We start from the raw sequence: 18602 nt of genomic DNA, 5'->3' as shown, positions 1-18602 counted from the left end.
GTTTACAGGTTTTGCCTCACCAGGGCGGTCAAACTTCTTCTCCTTTTTCCTACAGTGCTCAAGTCCTTTGAAGCAGCTATAATATATATTATAGTTTTATATTAATCTAGATGACAATGTGGAAACAATGTGTGAAAAGGGCTGCTGGTTGTTACACTGCAGCAGTGACAGCGATTTTTATTTTTATTTTTTATCTTCCTAGCCCACATCTTTAATGTTTGGTTAAGACTCTCTTTAAGCTTTTTTTACAACCACAAGGGGCAGCTCTTTTTTGTGATTACGCTCTAATATCCCACATCACAGTTTAGTTGTTAAATACTGTAGTTGAGCATTTTGGCAGACAAAACAAGAAAAACAAGATATTTTCCTAAAACACAAACCTTTAAGAGGGAAAAAACATTTGTATTTGCCAGGCGAGAAAACACCATAACTGCTGATTGCAATGTAAACGCTATAATAAAGGTGCTTTGTTGACAAAAAAAAACAAAACATTATTTTCAACAACATGCTTGAGAACATTGCTGAAAATTCAAGCCATACTGAAGTTATTTAAGACGTCCACATCAATCTGGGTTTTCTTATCTATACTTCACAGCAAGAGGTGACAGTCTAAACTGTAGGTCAATGGTCAAATAACCCAGCCAGGACTGTTCTTTGGCTACTGTTTGCAGAAGAGACAAAGAGTATCAGATCATCTTGATATTTTGGGAACACAGACAGAAATTTAAAGTGTGGTGTCTCACAGTAGACTGACTTTAATACTGAGGAAACATTTAGCTATTTATGGAGGTGATTATATTTTCTAATCTGACACCCGTGTGAGAAAACGCTTTTTAATTTCTTGCCTTTAATACAGAATATAGCACAACTTTAGCTTGATATATGCCCATTTAAGGTCAAACACACAAATAATTTTGTCCCATGGTCCTCTGGGAGCAGTAGTTATTAGATGACACACTCCCCAAGTCTCTCATAAAACCCAATATGGACAACTACATCTGTTCACTGCTACTCTTTAATTTGGGTGAATGATTTGATTTGAAGAAATAATTTAGTGAGAACTAACCAGGTCATGAGCCATCCATTCATGAATGTGTTTTATATCACTTTCCCTATGAAAGGACAGAGAGTGGCTTAGGCATTTTGTGAGTCACTTGTGGTGAGTGTGTGGGAGAGAGTATTATGTAATATTTGCTGTAACATAAATATTCACTACTAATTCTAAACTCATAATGTGCATGAGTTTCTAGTATCAAAGAAGCACATTCAAAGTCTATTAATGACGTGTGTCTTTAAAAATGACTAATGTTTGCATGCAACTGCAGCATGCAACCATGGTCAAATACAACTCTGTTGTTTTTACTGGTTCAGTTCTGTTTCCTGTTGATGTAGCTTCCTTGAGAGAGAAACTCATAGTGTGTGGACACACATGGCCATCCATCACTGATCAATGTTACGAAACAGATACTGTAGACACAGACTGTCAGGGGAGAGTGAGAATGTGAGTTATATTGCTGGTGTCCAGGGAGCAAAGAGGAAATAATAATAAGATTTGAGAGAAATATGACCAGCAGCTCTGTGTCTGAAGAGGGGAAACAAGGTTTGAAATACCACTACTGCCGTCATGGCTTAAGGGAAGACAGTAGGGGACATAAGGATTAAAGGGGGAGGGGGGGAGAGAACAAAAAGTGGATGAAACTTTAACAAACCCCCACTACTACTACAAACTACAGAAAGATTCACTACAGTGAATTCTGAAATGAAATAGATTTAGGCTAAAGATGAGAAATAGTGGAGGTTGGCACTGTCCCGTAAAGCTAAAAGCAGGCGTCTTGATCCTAACACATAACAGATGTCCCCAATGAACCACAACTTTAAAGAAAGTTGGGGCCTCTTCTCCTTTCCCCTTCTGACACACCAAGAGATGGAAACATCATTTTGACCTCTGCCAGTTAAACCATAGCTAAATGAGATCATAAATCTCCTGGTTGAAATGTCGAAAGTTGACTTTAATCACTATTTAAATGTTCATTTTGTTGATTAAATTAATCAAAGATGAAAGAAGCAGGGTTTCATAGAATGACTGTTCATTACTTTAGCTTATTTGCAACTGTATACACATAATACAAAAAAGTTCAAGGTTGCCAAGCATGTTTGTTGAATAATTAATTTTGTGGTGACAGTAATCCTCGTAAATCCTTCTCATACTGTTTTCTGTGGTGTATTTTTCTTTAAAGGCCACGGTGTATTTAAATATCTTTTTTAAATGTTGGGAACTGTCCATGTTGTGATGTTAATGTTGATTTTTGATGGGTTTGTGATTTTGAAAGTCTGCTCTTTCGACCAGGTAAAATAAATGTCAAAATAAACTACATTAACATTACATACATACATTAAAAATATTATCATCTTCCATTTATACACATTCAAAAATAATCGAATTGTTTTAGATTATATGGTTAAATATTTAAACCTTGTTCGTATATTTTCCATATTTCCATCCAGATCCCTCCTCTGCCTCACCAACAGAGTCTGTATCTTGTTGTTGCAGTTCAGATGTTTTTCTGCTTTTGTCTTTCATTGATTTTCCATCCAATTTCCCATCCGGAGGAAATTAGGCTATGCAAAAACAATTAAGCAAAGGAGCTTGTCTGGAACAAGAATAAACAATCTCCCATTTGGTCAGCATCCTTCCACATGGTCCTACATCAGGCATTTCTTTACGTTGTATTTCTTTTTCGCTTCACTGAGCCCTTAGCTGTATGCTTAAATAATATTTAGCAGCATTAACCTCAGCAGCACACTCTATCAGAGTACAAGCATTACAGATAAGCATCTCTGACAGCTTCCTATGGTCTCACTAACACCACTTATGTACGCCACGTACTGTTCTGCAAAACAGTAAGCGGTCCAGCCACATGGTACACACCACAAAAACCCCCCTTATATACACACACACTCCTGCTAACCCAAACCCAGATCCAGCTACAAAGATCCTTTTGTTCCTTTCCACTCAAGGAAAATGGCAATGCACGCAAGCCTTTCACTGCAAAATCAGAAAGAGTGCAACCAGTAGCGGCTGACGCAGGAGGGGACGGAGGGCAGCTGAATATGTTTTCTTGCCCCATCTGGAAAGTGTTGCACACTTCACTCTCACATACTTGTTTTTTGTAGTAAAGCAATTTACTGCTATCTATTCAAATAGACGGTAGAGAGGGTGGAGCTTAATAATGGTTTACCGCAAACACTCAGGTGACTCCAGTCTGAAGTTATTAAAGTCTAATAACCTCCATCAGATACGGCAAATGGGAGTCAAGCATGTTTTTAAACTGAATGCTAAAGGCCTAGTTAACCTGGCATTGACTCTAGAACCCCTTTCACACATGCACTGCACTCCTGAAAATGTCCCATCAATGTCCGGATGGATCAGTGGTAGGGTCGGTCTTCTCTCAACTAGAAGGTCGTGGGTTCAATCCCCACAATGTGTCTTAGTGCATGACCTCGAAACCCAAATTGCTCTTGCTGCTGCTTCAGCTGCGTGTGAATGTGTATGAATTAATTAATTAATTCCGACGGACATGTAACCTGCAGTGTGAAAAAGTTCAGTCCAGTAATGTAAGTAAAGTTACTTAAAAAAAGTCTGCACAAACTGGATTGAGACAATGACTGCATTTATATGAACTTGAGTATCCTGTAATCCGAGGACAAGCTCTTGTCCCAACTTTGAGAGAACCTATTTTCTACCTAGAGAACTCTGACAGAAAATCGGATACCATGTCATGCCTCACCCCGACTTCTGACAAGTACCTGTGCAGGCGCTCAGCCTAGTGACGTAACATCAAAACAAAAATGGCGGCAGAAATGTGAGAATCTTATGGTGTGTTCCATTTACAACAAGTCGAGCAACAGACAGGAGTTCCTCTATTTTGTTAGCTTTTACTGGGCGACAACAAACTTTGTGATAGTTTGCGTTTGAATGCGACATAACAACATGTCCATAGATATATAACTTGCACCATAATATCAGTTTGATGTATTTAACTACACAAAAAGAGGACTAAGTTGATTATAAACACTAAAATGTACAGCTCAAACTTTACTGTTGATGCGCATAGCAGCCATGTTAGCTTTTAGCTCATGCTACTACAGTTCCTTATCATTTCCAAGTCGGAATTCCGACTCTAGTTCCTGATGTTGAATCCAGTTTATTAACCGAATTTTTGACTTCCAAGGTCAAATGAAACGCACCATTACTTCTGGAGCGACAAGGAAACTGAGTTTTGTCTTTCGGAAATGAGAGATTTAAATATTATTGGACATTTAGATGGGACCTATTCAAGTCTGTGGTTAACAGCCTTGTGGATGCCGGTTTCCCAACAAGTACGGTGGAGATAGTCAGGTCACGTTGTAAAGTACTGAAGAAACATTACTATGGCCAAACATCAGTACAAAAGAAGTGGCTCTGATCCAGCCACTTTCAAATTTGACAAAATCTTGGACTAGATGCTTTGTCACCGTCCGCTGCCCACCGTAACAGACGGTGAACATCACAGGTGCCTGCTCAAATAAGATGCAGTAATCATAAACCAAAACCGTGATACAGTTCATATCAATATCAGTCCATGTATACCAAGTCATTGTGTGATTGCAGCAGGTAATAGTCTGTAACATACAACAATAGAGAGTGGGCATGGTCTCGGTTTCCGGTTTTAAGTTTTTTCTATTATGTTTGTATTGTGAATATGTCCTTATGTTGTAGTGATATTAACCCAAAGACAGTCACCATTACAACTTCCCTTCTCCTTGACACGCTACGCTGGCACGCACCCCTCACCTAAACTAGTCGTGAAACCACGCATGACATTGAAAGCCTCCCCGCTGTATGGCAAAAGAATGACGGCCAATTCTGAAAGTTACAGGTCCTGACCTGACACTGACAGTTTTCTGCTATGAGGTTCATGTGTATGTACCTTATTGAATGTGGGCTTTACATTTGCAATGTGATGGATGTGTTCATTTTGTGTGTGAAACTGGGCGAGCGCTGTTCTGTGTGCTGTCTTGTGGACTGCTGTTTCAGATGTCCTGTAAATGTAACATTTGTTCAATGTATTTGCACCTGCCTTAAGAGAACATTTCAAGCACATTGACGATGATACGTACTGCTGATAGGCTTGTCAATGTGAAAATCCTAGTTCAATAAATGTAATATATTAACTAGCATGTATCAAAGGGGATTCCTGAAAATGGCAGGATCTGAATATCCTGAAATTGTCTGGATCTTGCAGGAGTTCATGTATAAAAAGGGGATGAAGTCCATAGACAAACATGTATATTTGTGTAGCGCAACAGACATTGTAGCAGAGACTTTTTCTTTATAAAAGAGTGATGAAGTGGTCGAGCAGGCTGTATAAGATGTCACTGCACAGAAATTCGAGACGTCTCACACAAAGAATCAAAGCAGACTGTGGAAGTTTGTGTTTAGGTGACTTTCTAAGCTCCGACTGGTTTGGTGAGGCCCAATGTTTGGACTAGCATTGTGGGGGTTTGGGTCACAAAATGCTCTGTCACGCTCTGAGCATGCAGCCCTTTCAGGTCTTACCTGTTCTCTCTCTTCTCTCTGGATTTTCTGTTGTAGTACTGGCCTGCTTCTCCCACTCCAGCCCCTCTGGCTCCCAGCGGCCCTGCACAGGCCCCTTCTCCTCCTCGCTCAATGGGAGGTCCATCTCCCCTCCATCTGAGAGCTACACACAGAGATGTCTTTGTCAGCGCTGGAGCCCTGCTCTGATGAGGAAGTGATGGTAAGATTGTACAAAGTGCTTATGGTCACACAACCACAAAAACATTATTCCAGTGGCTGTTTTTTCCACTGTTCCCTGAATCTTTTTCATCCTTTTCTCCATTACACACACATCAAGAATGCAGCAGGAATCACTGAGGTCGACTTTCTGCCACAGAGCTTGGATGAGAAGTGCCTCTCAGACAGCACTTTCAATCTTTATTTAAAACTCAGCATCACCAGAATAGAGGTAGACAGATGAAAACGGTGTTATCAGCCTTCTTCAAGGATGCTGGGAAATTATAATCACTGTTATTCCGAACGCTGTCTGCCAAGGAGGAAATGATTTATCAAGATAAACGAATTTAGACATAAAGAGAAACCTATGGACATTTGTGTAAACTCTATATGTTGGAACTTCAAGATGATGTGTTCATTAAATGCAACTTATGGATCATCTCTTTTGTAGACAAACATTTAAAATTAAAAATGGACTTTGAATACCAAGTGGCTGCTATACCACCGATCATAAAACACTTCAGGAAAAGTGATCACCTGTAACATTCTGTTTGACTTGCAGCAGAATTCTCACTGTAGATGTCTCTACATTTATATAAAAACAGAAGAAACAATAAAAGTACAAAGGATGAAGGATGGAAAAAGGAAAGAAAATGAATAGTCCTGGTTGCGGTGAGGCGTTAGACCAGCCTGCATGGGTTTGTTTATGGTCAGATGGTTTAATCACTGCCACTCTGCTTCCTGTTACTCAGAAACATCCAAGATTCCTCACAAGCACTGAACAGAGACTTGAAATTCTTCCATTCCTCTCTCTCTTTATTCCACTGCTTTTGACCATTTTAGGTTTATGCAAAGCCGTGAAATAAACTTGGTAGGAATTGATTTGAAGAAAAGAGTCAATGGAAGTCATGCTCTGTAGGCCCTGAAAAATACCTCCATATGTATATGTTATAGTCCTTTTTTTTGCACTACACTACACTACATTCTATGCAACCAGCAACTGAACATACAAACAAATCAACAACTCACCCACTGTTGATTGGGCATGGCTACAGAAGTCAGCATGTCAGCCATGGCTCCCAACATCTGGTCAGTGCGTCCTTGATTCTTCTGTAGAGCCTTCATGCTCCCCCAAAACTCTCCTCAGATTGTCCTCCTCTGTTTTTGTGACCTTTGTCTACCCAACTCTCACGCAATCTCCCTCTCTCTCTCTCTCTCTCTCTCTCTCTCTCTCCTCTACCTTCTCTTTCCTTTGTCCGCCTGTTTTTCTGCTCCCTCAGCTCCTGTCTCGCTGTGCACTGTGCCACAAATTGGAGCTGAGCCACCACAGCCCGCCTCGTCCTGCCCTGACACACAGGAAACCTCATTCATATGAATAATTGATCCTGGAAAAGGGGGGGGGCATGTTGCTGTCTGGACCTGGGAACATAACAGCACTGGGACAGGAACCAGTGGACTTTTTCTTCCATGTCCCCGTCTCTTAAGTCCCCCAATTTAAAGACAGGTGAGCTGGATGCAGGTAGGTTTTAGTCAAGCAAAAAAAAAAACGTTCCCTTCCAATAAGAGCTTCCCTTGACACTCTGATGGAAGGATTTCGTTGACCTTTTGGTTTAGATTTGGTTCCTCAAGTCCTCTTCTTTGACATCCATCCAAATGGGGAGTCTACACAGCATGGAAGTCTTTCTCTAAGTTGTTGTTCTTCTTCTCTCCTACTGTCTGAATGTTGAAACAACTTCAGGATTGTCCACATCACCCTCCCTTTCTTGTCCTTCATTGGCTCAACATGATCACCACCCCTCTGCCCAAAACATCTCCTCCTTCCATCAGTCTCCCTCTTTTTTTCCTTTATTCCTCTTTGCCTTCACTTGCTGGATGTCGCTCCAGCTCAAGCCATCTTAACCTTTTCTATCTCTCACTATTCATCTCTCTCTGGTCTGTCTTTGAACTGTCCTGGTACCCTGCATGCTCCTTCTGTATTTCTGCCCCTGTCTCAGGCAGTGACACTAGAGTGTGTGAACTGTTGAGCAGCAGGGCAGCCCCAAATAAGGTCTGAACACACAGCCCATGAAGCTCAACTGTTTAAGAGACTGTCATCAATTGCACACGCATACTTACGAAACCTATTTAACAGCCAAGGCTGTGATTAATTGAACCAGTAGTTTTTGTTAGTTACAAGTTAGAAAGCTTGGAACAGTGTTTACAGATCGACTCTGCATGCACGCTTTAACCTGTGTGTGTGTGTGTGTGTGTGTGTGTGTGTGTGTGTGTGTGTGTGTGTGTGTGTGTGTATTTGTGTGCGTGCATGCGTGCATGCGTGCATGCGTGTGTGTGTGTGTGTTACAAATGCTTTCACTCATGTTTTATAGACAAACCATCTTTTTGGCTCATCACTGTTCTCTTGGAATTCATCTGTACTACTATAAACAGTTTACATCAAAATTGCGTTGACCTGAGGACTGAGAGTTTACAGCCTTGAAACAAGCTTTAAGCAGCTACAGTTCTTTTAGGCTGAATTTAGATTTTCACTAAATGCTAACATACTAATGTCAAAGCATTTTTACCTCCATATTTTAGCTTTTTTTTGCATGCTAGTATGCTAAATGGCACTATACACAAAATCAACCAGACTATTATGAAATGTTCAATATTTTTGCAGGTATCTGGGAAAAATTAAAGAGTTAAACCAATTAGATTTTGATGTGAAGATGGCATAGTCATAGGATCATCATAACCATGCAAATATATGCTGTGGGAAGTTTGAACAATGGAAACAAATTCTGTAGCAATGCATACAATAGTTGGCGCTATATTTCACTCAAATGACCAAAGTCCCCCGTGGCATTGTTAGGATGTGTCCTTCTGCAAGTTATGAAACAACTGGTAAACAATGTTCTCAGCTGTACTTATTGTATATCGTCAGATTAAATTGAGTTTATTTAAAGTTAGACCTTAATTTAATGCTATATGCCAACAACACTGAAAGTCATTTTATTGAGACTTATCCATTTTGAGCTAAAATCCTGTCTTAAATCCGAGGGAAGAAAAAAGCTTCCACTGTGGGTTTAGTAAAGGTTATTACAATTTTACTGTAATCATAATTCAGTGATTATCTTCATAATTACTCACATTTGTATCTGATAAAACATTTTTGAAGTCTCTGTTGCAGACACGTTGAGTCATCAGTTTGTGATAATACCGACTGTCCAGATGTAACAACAAACATGCCAGGGACTGAATACATTCACAGCTTTATGCTTGGAGAAACACACAAAGTCTTGTAGAGCATGCGTGTTTGCAGCAAACATAAGTAATTCAATTGATACAATTTCAGTAATAGTTTGGACAGTCTTTGTATCAGAGTTTTCCTCTTCACTGAGTCACAGTACAGCCTGAGATTTTTGTGTTGTATCGTTTTAATCACACACAATGTGTGTTTAAGCTTCCAGTCTTGGCGGCTAATGGCGGCTTCCTTATCATTGTATTCTGAGGCTGTCTCCTCTTTCTACCTGTTTGTTTTATGGTTTTAGTCAGGGAGAATAATTTATGTAGTAAAGTAAATGTAGTCATATCACACTATCAAATTCTGCAAGTGAAGATGCTTACTGTGCACTGCAATGTACACAGTTAGAATTGGGCCAGGGACTTTGGCTGCATCTGTCTTTCACTCACTTTCTAAAAAATCTAGGAATCTTGGAATCTATGAAAACAATGCTGCCATAAAGTGATTCTGGGAAGTAATTAAAAAGTTGAATTTTCACTGCATTCTTTAATAATCCAAACACTTTAAGTCTGATGTTTTTATTTCAGTAGGACAAGAGCGATGTTCAAACATTTCACAGTATCTGAACAAAGTTTGTATTTATCTGAATTCTTGTTAGTAATTGCTTACAGTAATATGCCACTTCACCTCGCAACATCGGTCTCATTTTCTGAAGATGAGCACTACTTTTAGATTTTAAAATATAATGTAATGGAATTTATGTATGCCATTTTTAGGGCCACCTAGACTGTATGAGTGTATGTAAAAATGTAAGCCATTGCATTTTTATCATGCTTTTGCAACTCTTTATTTTGCGTTGCTCTATAGGCTATTCCAGCATGCAGGTTTGGTTTAAGTCCTAAAAATCCCCAAATTCCTCAAATTCATTTTTTGTGCACAATCTTTTTTACTCGTGTGTTATTCACCCACCGCCTACGTCAAAGAACAAACACCACAAACTTACAATTCTTGTTATAGTAACTTCTTTCCAAATCTCCTCTTTTGTCAATATGAAATAGTTTAACTGTGTTTCCTTTCTGGTTCTTTCTCATTAACTGATCTTGAGAGGTTTTAGAAGCTTTAGAACAAGAAAGGGGAATGGAGGGAGGGGAGGAGGGGAGGAGGGGAGGGAGAGGGGGTTTGTCTGATAGCCCCAGAGCGGGAAATATTATGACAGATGCTCACAGAGTCAGAGCAAAGTGCTGGTAAGACGGTCGTGGAGAGACTGCCAGCAATCTAATATTAGCCAAGCACATGGCTGCCTTTAGTATCAGTCATTAAGCCGGCTAAACATAGCACATTGCTTCTCAAGCCTCTTTCCAAGTTCTTCTGTTCTACCACTGACCTCTGCTGGGTACTCTGGTGTCTGGGGAGAAGCTGGACTGCCTTTTGCAGTGATGAGTGAATGTCTCAGTCAAGAATTTGCAGAAAAAGGAGAAAAAGAACTCTGACCCTACAAGGAATAAGTGTGAGAACTTTCCAGAGGGGTGCGTCAGGACAAAATGTTCTGATCTCAGATTAGTTATCTTTGGTTAAACTTTTGTTGGATTCTTTTTGAGGCACCTGATCAAAAACTCTGATTTTGAAGTAACCATAAACCTGGTGTTAGAGCGTGCTGTGCTGCCCTCGTCTGGTCGAGCCGATCATTCCTGTATTCTGTAAAGATAAAGGAGAAAACAAACGCAACTACCCCACCCTGTTGGGCCAAACATACTTCCCTTTCCTCTGGATTTCTTCCTGTCTCCTTCATTTCTGTTTTGTCCTTTTTACAAGCAATAAATCTTTGCCACAGAGCATTTCCTTTTTCTCCTTTTCCTGTGTTTCAAATAAGTAAGAAGTCCCACCTCAGGTCCTTGTGTCTAAACATAGCACCTTTTGTGTAATAGGTCAGGTTGGTCAGTTAGCGTGACACTACAGGCCAGATCTGTATCTTCACAGCTTCTGATGAGGAATTTGCAGAGGAATCTGATATGGCTGAATGGACTTTATTTGAAAAGATGTGTCAGCTTTGGTCTGATGGTGTCCACAGCGTATCATTCTGTTTTTCCTAATTGCTTTGTTCAAAGTTTGAAGATATATTTATAGGCTGTAATCACAGTGAGAATTGTTTTGTCTATTTTAACTGTCTCAGTATCTTATTGATAGTCATGTCCAAGCATTGCAATACCTAGTTTGATCACACGAGGGCAGCCTGCCTCACTTTAATGAAAAGGAACTGTTGCATAACTCGTGCTACCTTCACATGCTCAGTCACTGATTGATGAAACTCAAACTGAGTCAGGGTTAATCTGTGTACATGCTCCTTTGATACCACTTGAAGGGGTCTGTGGGGCTATAAATAAACTTAAAAAGCGTCTGCTAAGGGAATTGTAACATTGCATAACAATAAAGTCTTGTCCATACGAGAAAAAGGTTGTGGCTGCAGATTACTGTAAGAGGAGGACACAAAACAAAATGACACTATTCAAATTCTTGATGTGGAATAATGCAAATAATTTGTGTTAACAGGAATATGGTAAAGAAGTCGACTACAGATTAAATTACTTTAAATGTTTTTCAAATTTTATTTTGTAAATGCAGAAGAAACACTTTGTAAGATATCTTTTTTGTAGAGGGTTTTTGATTCAAGCGTGCAAAATATGCAAATTAGTGGCTTCCTTGACTTTTAAACCAATGCGTGTACAGTGAGTTGTGTTAAGCCTTTGTGTGCACGCAAAACATAACGTCCATGTGTTTCCATGCATGTCTGTGTGTGTCGTCCCTGTCATGGGAATAATTACATCCAAGGCCCCCTGGCTTAGAGTAACAGCAGGGTTAGTTTGTTGTCCCAGCAAATGGATTTCCATGGGAAAAGAGACCCAAGACACTGCCTCCCATCACACAGACACACTGAAATGATTTCCAAGCAGGGAGTCCTCGGCACTGCTCCACATTCAGGAGCCACAGCCTGCGTGATTCATTAAGTTGGAGAGGTTTGCTCTGACACAACAGACGGGCAGCAGAGAGCTGTGGATGAGCAGATTTAGAGAGGGACAGGGAGAGAGATGAGAAAGAGGGAGAAGGCTAACTCAACAGACTGTAAGAGGAGCAAGGTTGGCTGCTGTCTGTTTCTTTCTCTTAATCCTTAAATCTCCTATAATCAGGATGAGAGGGAGAGAGCATGTTGCCTGACTTAGGACAGCACAGTCTATGTTGGGACCTGGATGGATTTCTGCAATCTAACTGGCCAGTTGGAGAGATGGAGGGGAGGGGGGAAGGAATTCAGCGGGTGTCAGTTTGGGAAACGTAAAGTTACCAGTTTCCAGCAAGAGCCAACAGGAAGAGTGGAAGTCCACTATGAGAGGATGGTTTAACCCAAAAGACAAAGAGAGGAGGACCTACCCTTGACTGGATTGTTTGAGGGTGAGACTCTGACAAGTTACTTTATGATTTGAGAATTCTGCTGTAGCATGGTTTAGACTAGAGCAACAACAGAGAAAGCTAATATCTGGGAGACAGAGGAAGATGTTTGATCGTATAGCATGCTGTTTCTCAGCAGTAAGAGTGGGCCACAATGGCAGAGTTAAAGTAGAAGATTTCTATGTTTGTGCAAGAAGTGGAAGAAAGAGCTAACATTGTGCAATGGCGATCTTCATTTCTGCATCATACATTCGCAGAATTAGGAACCTGTGTTTATGGGATTAATGGAGTTGAGCAGCTCTATCTGGCATTTAACAAGAGATTACCCAAAAGATGCACTTACTCTAATGACTTTGCATTAATGTGTCATTGTCAGCATGTGCACAGCGACTTTGTGCACACAATTATTAGACAGCATTTGTTCCTTGAGTGGATGTGATGTAGTGATGTATGTAGGAGCCAAGGAAGCTTAATGACTGCCACCCTCGATCCTTCACTGGAAAGTAATCATGCTACTAAGTCTCTTCTAAAGAGATTGTGCCATGTCCCTGTGTAAAAACATGACATTCATGGATTGCCTTTTGAATGTTTTTTGGATTTACAGAAGAAAACTGCTCGATATTCCAATGTTTATGTACTGCAGAGACATTTGACAGGGTTCAGACACCATGGCAGATGCTGTCACTGGCCTAGCCCCCCTTGCTTCTGGCACCATATGGCCTTCTTAACCCAGTACACTCCTCCTACAACGCCTTCATTCATATATCTCCCACAGCCTTAGCTTCTAGGGATGCAAAGTAATTTCATTTGCTGTAGCTTTCATTTATTAGGAGATAGATCTGCATGTCTAGCATACTTTTCCACACATTAATCAGCTTAAATATGCTAGAAATATGGGTTTACTCTCATCACTCTCTTCTCTTCTTCTATAAATGGCTGAGCTTGTAAACAAACATTGGTGAAAAGCATGTTATAAAGTCAGCCCGCATTTTTTTTTTTAAATCACAGACTTACAGATCAGCTGCTCTGACAGGAGGGTTGAGGTGAGGTGAAGCTTCTTATCCTCTTTAGGCATCATGCCTTATAGACAAGGACCTTTGAGGACTTCAGCTCTATTCACCATGTCATCTTCAAAGGCGGGTTTGCAGATTTACTTCAACCATTCATGCAAAACCCTAAAAAACATGACACTAATATTACACATATTTGACACAATTTTTTTTACAACCACAACACCTTTCATATTAGTGTAAGTAAACATTTCTATGCCCTTATTAATGGCACATGAGTTGTCTATTGGTAGGTCGACAGAGTTTTGCAGTCTTAAATCATGCCCACAGCTTGGCAAATCTGCTTGAACTTAGAGGTAGTGCAGGCCATCACACTATTTCTTGTAAAGTTTAACATTTTATGCCCATGATTAATGAAACTCAATCTTTTTCTCATTTAAGATGTGGGATTTTGTGCAGCAGACCTGACATCCAGGTGTGATCCCAGGCAGAAGGGGGTCCAATGGCCACTGCAAATTATGACCCCCACTTGGGCGAAGGCCCATCTGGGGACTCAGAGATCCTCCTTGATGATTCTGACTCAGGGAGCGTCCTTTCTGATGACTCAGTCCTTCCTGAATATGAAACGGATGAAAAGTATACAGAGCCACCCAAAACGTTGTATGAGGCCTGTGCCAGAAATGCCAGCGTATCCCTCCGCCGGATCCTGGAGAGAGGAGTAACAAAGGAAGAGGCCATGGAGCTGGACATCAACGGAAGGGTGAGATGGATTCCATTTCTCCTTTTATCACACTATAGGAAGTTGACTTTCACATCACTTCAGAGGTCTGTATTTCTGCAACAAAAAGTTTAAATAGCAGTAAAGTGAGAGTTGGATAAAGGTCAACTTATTTCTTTCTTTTATTCTCATCAGAATGGTCTGATGCTGGCTGTAAGCAAGGGCTTTATAGACATTGTCACGATGCTGCACACGTGTCCATTCATAGACATCAACCACCAAGACAATGATGGCAACACTGCTCTAATGATAGCTGCCCAGGCAGGTATGTCTGTAGGCAAAAACAGCACATAACACTAGCCTCTAGTCTTGAGTCAATACTCACAATCTTTGTCAATTCAGGCTTCATCACCATTCTGAACTACATCCTTAACTTCTTCTCGGGTGTGGACACTGAGGTCAGAGACCCTCGTGGCTTCACAGCCCTCATCAAGGCAGGCCTGCAAGGCCGAGAAGAGTGTGTGTCCGCCCTGCTTATGCATGGTAAGTTTGTGCTTTCTAAAACCTTCAATTAACTTTTTAAATGTTGTATTTAAATGACAACTTTCGGTATGCATGCACGCATTATCAACACAAACTATTTTTTTGTGACAGCCTTCCCTGATTTTTACTTTTCTGCAGAAACTCACCAATAGTAATTTTCCCCTGGTTCAGGAAAAGGCTACATTTACCATTGTGTTACAAGTATAATTAGACTTTGTACAATATAAATCTGCTCATGCAATCATAAACCAAATAGTTGTTATATACATTTGAAGTACAGGGTAAATCTGGACAACTGATCTGGGAACTAATCCGGTTCTACTCTAGGCTGCTTGGATTAGTCCTGTATAAACACATTTAGTCAGCACTGAAAAACTTCAAACCAGAATTGAATTATGCAGCGACAAATTGAAAGCATTCGTCAATATGATAGTAGTATATGAGAGCAAGCGTGGTGAAGGAATATATGATAAGTGTTTAATGTTGTAATGATATGTAATTAAATCTGGATTATTCATGACGTGGATTTATAAATCTCTAAAACAGGCACTGCTGACTGTCTTCCTTAACCAATGTGTGAAACTACATATTTACAACCTGATACTCTGGACTGATTTGATTTGGGGTTTTTTTCTGCTCTATTATCTGTATCCTGTTTCACCTTGATGTTATATGACCTGCCTTACCTCTGGTAGTGTTGTGCTATTGTCTACTCAATTAATTGTGTTAACCACATGGTGTGTTACTTGTTGGAGGACAAAGTTAATTTCCTTCCATCTTGTAGAATCCCTGGCACTTGTAAAATATGTCCATTCAATGGAGTCTTGAGCCTTTTATGACCTTATTTTAAGATATGATAAACATATTTTCAAGATATCATTGCCCATCAAATGAATTTCATTAATGACTTTCAAAATGCATTCTGCTTTTACCCCCCTTCCCATGTGCAGGTGCAGATATGAATGCAATGGACCTGGTCCAAGGGAGAGGTCTGAAGGATTGGGTTCTTAGGACAGGAAGGTTCGAGACTCTTTTGCGACTACGGCGCCTGCAGGCTCACCCTGTTGCTGAGCAGTTCTGTGAAAGCTACATTCCAGAGTGGCCCGAGCTGAAGCAACTTGTAGCAAAGGCCACAGGCAGCAAATCAGCCAGTCAGAAGCTGAGGCAGCGCATTAAAGACAGCCTTACTTTTAACTTCCCACATGACCCAGAGGACAACGGGGTGTTGGACCACATGGTTCGGATGACTACCAGCATCCACAGCCCCCTTGTAGCAACAGGCTGCCGACCCCTCTGTCCCTCCAGCCCCCCAGAGATCGGCAAGCGTCGGTATGCCATCCCTGAACTACTTGAAAAGCACAGCATTAAGGAGTTAGAGGAGAGCACAGTATCTCACAGTAAAGGCTTCTTCATCTCTGCTTCTCCCACTGCTGTGTCAGCCACATCTGTGTCTCTGACCTCCTGCTGCCAGGACTCAGAGCGAAGGGAGAGCATGCCATCAGGAGGCATGAGGAGCTACATTCCTCGCAATGTGGTACACAGAAACAGCATCTTCCCCTCGGGCTGTGTTCCCAAGATTGAGGTGACAAAATCTGGAGAGCCCACTCCAAAGAAAGAGAAAAAGAAGAAGAGGCAGAGGGGCTACCTGGAGCCTCCAGTGTGGAAGTACAAGGAAGCCAAGGAGGAGAAGAAGAGGGAGAAAAAGCAACAACAGGAAAAGGAAAAAGAAAAAGAAGATAAAAAAATGAAGGGGTCCAAACGTTCAAAATAAGGAATTAAGGGAATTTCACTGTGAAAATTTCAAGCATGAGTGATGACATGTGTGTCATCATGACACAAGTTTAAAAGACGGAAAAGGAACTGCAAAGGTTTGGAAATGTGCAGTTGACAGATTAAACCCACTGATGGTTTTGAACTTTGGTTTGGGCTGAACATGACTAGTTGTGATTTATTTCAGCTTTGAAAGCTGAACATTTCTATGGTGCACTGTGACATGTCATATGCAGACATTACAAACACTGACTGTTGACTTCTACACAAATATTTATTTTGGGAAAAAAACTCAATATTTATGAGGAACACTGTGAATGTTTTCTAAGTAGGGTGCCATCTTATTAATAAGCAATAGCAAATACTGTGTATTTTAGTTAGTTAAACGGAGTTGAATGGAGGGAATGACATAAACATATTAAACTCTGATTTGTTCCTCTACAGCAAATGCTTAAAGAGAAAATGGCTGCTAACCAACTGTTATAAGTCTCAGTGTCAGTCTTCAATGGGAGTACCTCATTAAACAAAGTGTTGTATAAATTGGATTGAGGAAGTAATGGGGGATTGTATGCTTGCAGTCTCTTGCATACCCACCAGTTGAAGGCAAACGCACATTATCAAGAATGCATTTTTTTGTTTAGCTAATAACAATATATTGGTATAAAAAATGTCTGAGGGTATAGTGCCGGCTGCAGTCCAGAGTTGAGATCATTTATTGCAAATCCAAAAACTCTTTTGAGCTAATTATATAAGTTGTTTCGTTTCACTTTTTAAAACTCTAATTCAGCAATGGTTTGTTCCATTATACAGTTCGGCCATTCAGTTGTTCTCACAAATTCAGAAACAGGAAGTGAAACAAGGCTATGAAACACATCTTAAGTTATGACCAAAACTGCCAAGCAAGTAGACAGATCCTACAATCCCTCAAAAACTAAGAGCTGAGCAAAGTAGAGGCTACCTTTGAGCTTAAAACTCTGAACTGAGACTCAAAATAATACGTCTTTGATTTTTTTTTTTTTTAAAAGACAGAAATCCATTACCTTATTGAGTTTTGTAAAACACTTTTCATTTTCATTGTCCTATAAATGTTAACCAATCCTCACTAATGAAAATTTATCAGCCTATTCTGTCTCTTTAAAGGATTGTAATGCTCCATCCTGTTTTGCCGGGTCATGTGAATGGTAACCGTAAAGATCCAGAAAAAAAGGGACTGAGTCTTACCCTCAAACATTTTGTCTGATAATGATAGACCAATCACAAGTCATCAGTCTACTGGTGCTAAAGGTTCTATGTTTGATGAGCTGTTTTATGATTACCAGAGTTGCTGTTGTATTGTTATTTTTAAACAACAGCAGATTTACTTTCTGCAGAGCAGTCCATGCACATCAAAGAAATGATTTACCCATCATGTTACTCAGGAAGTCTTTTGTAAAAAAAAAAGTTGGTTATACTGTATACATAACACATATTTCAGGGCAAGGCTAAAACTGGAATAAATACTTTAATATGTATGTTACTGTCTTAACTAAGAAAAACATATGTTTAGATACTTTGTATTTAAAAGGATTATTTCACAGTGAAAGCAGGACACTCAGCATGCTCAGGTCTTTTACATCTTAACTGTGAGAAAATGTGTTTATATAAAATCTTTTGTGAGGAGGAAAGAGAGTTTGTCACCTTTTATTACTGGACTGCACGTCTACCACATATTCGGTACAATTACAGTACTGTATACAGTGTTTGTCTATTTTGGAGGAAACAACATTTCAACTTTGTTTGGTGGCTGACAAGAGCAGTTAGCCAAATGGCTGTTATAAGGAGAACAACAAAAAATCAAGAACAATGAAAATTCATAAACACATACAAAGTCCAATGAGAATAGAACAACTGTAACCAGCTGCATGCTGAAAAAGAAATGCTGCAGAAAATGAAACAAATGCACAAAGAGCAAATACACTTTAAAACCACAAAGAGGGTAAGATCGAAGACACAAAAACCTGAAAAGACAAAACATGGAGAAAAATAAGGGATAGGATTTCATAAAATGACTGATTTACAGTTAAATGTCTGGAGCACTTCTTAATGTCTGCACTTTTTTAATACTTTGCA

General features: G+C 40.0%; 2 protein-coding genes across 3 annotated transcripts in view; one reads left to right on the top strand and one right to left on the bottom strand.

Moving 5' to 3' along the window:
* arhgef25a (Rho guanine nucleotide exchange factor (GEF) 25a) overlaps window positions 1-7729 on the bottom strand; it is a 43764-nt gene extending 36035 nt beyond the window's left edge. The window contains exons 1-2 of one of the 2 annotated variants that reach the window (XM_029277596.2): window positions 6824-7729; window positions 5600-5741 (exon numbers count right to left, since the gene is read on the bottom strand). In XM_029277596.2, coding sequence (XP_029133429.2) covers window positions 5600-5741; window positions 6824-6919 — 238 coding nt within the window. In that variant the 5' untranslated portion in view covers window positions 6920-7729. The remainder of the gene's footprint in view (window positions 1-5599; window positions 5742-6823) is intronic. The other variant, XM_029277597.2, reaches the window with a different exon arrangement.
* A 4587-nt stretch (window positions 7730-12316) lies between these two features.
* Window positions 12317-17511, top strand: ankrd33aa (ankyrin repeat domain 33Aa). Its single transcript, XM_020635033.3, has 5 exons — window positions 12317-12455; window positions 13904-14222; window positions 14376-14505; window positions 14583-14723; window positions 15674-17511. The coding sequence occupies exons 2-5, from the start codon at window positions 13965-13967 to the stop codon at window positions 16492-16494; spliced, it is 1350 nt and encodes a 449-aa protein (XP_020490689.1). The 5' UTR covers window positions 12317-12455; window positions 13904-13964; the 3' UTR covers window positions 16495-17511.
* The last annotated feature ends 1091 nt before the right edge of the window (window positions 17512-18602 follow it).

This window comes from Labrus bergylta, chromosome 12 (genome assembly GCF_963930695.1).
Source record: "Labrus bergylta chromosome 12, fLabBer1.1, whole genome shotgun sequence".
Lineage (NCBI taxonomy): Eukaryota > Metazoa > Chordata > Actinopteri > Labriformes > Labridae > Labrus > Labrus bergylta.
Note: the sequence above shows the minus strand (reverse complement) of the source record. Positions and strands in the feature narration are given on the sequence as shown.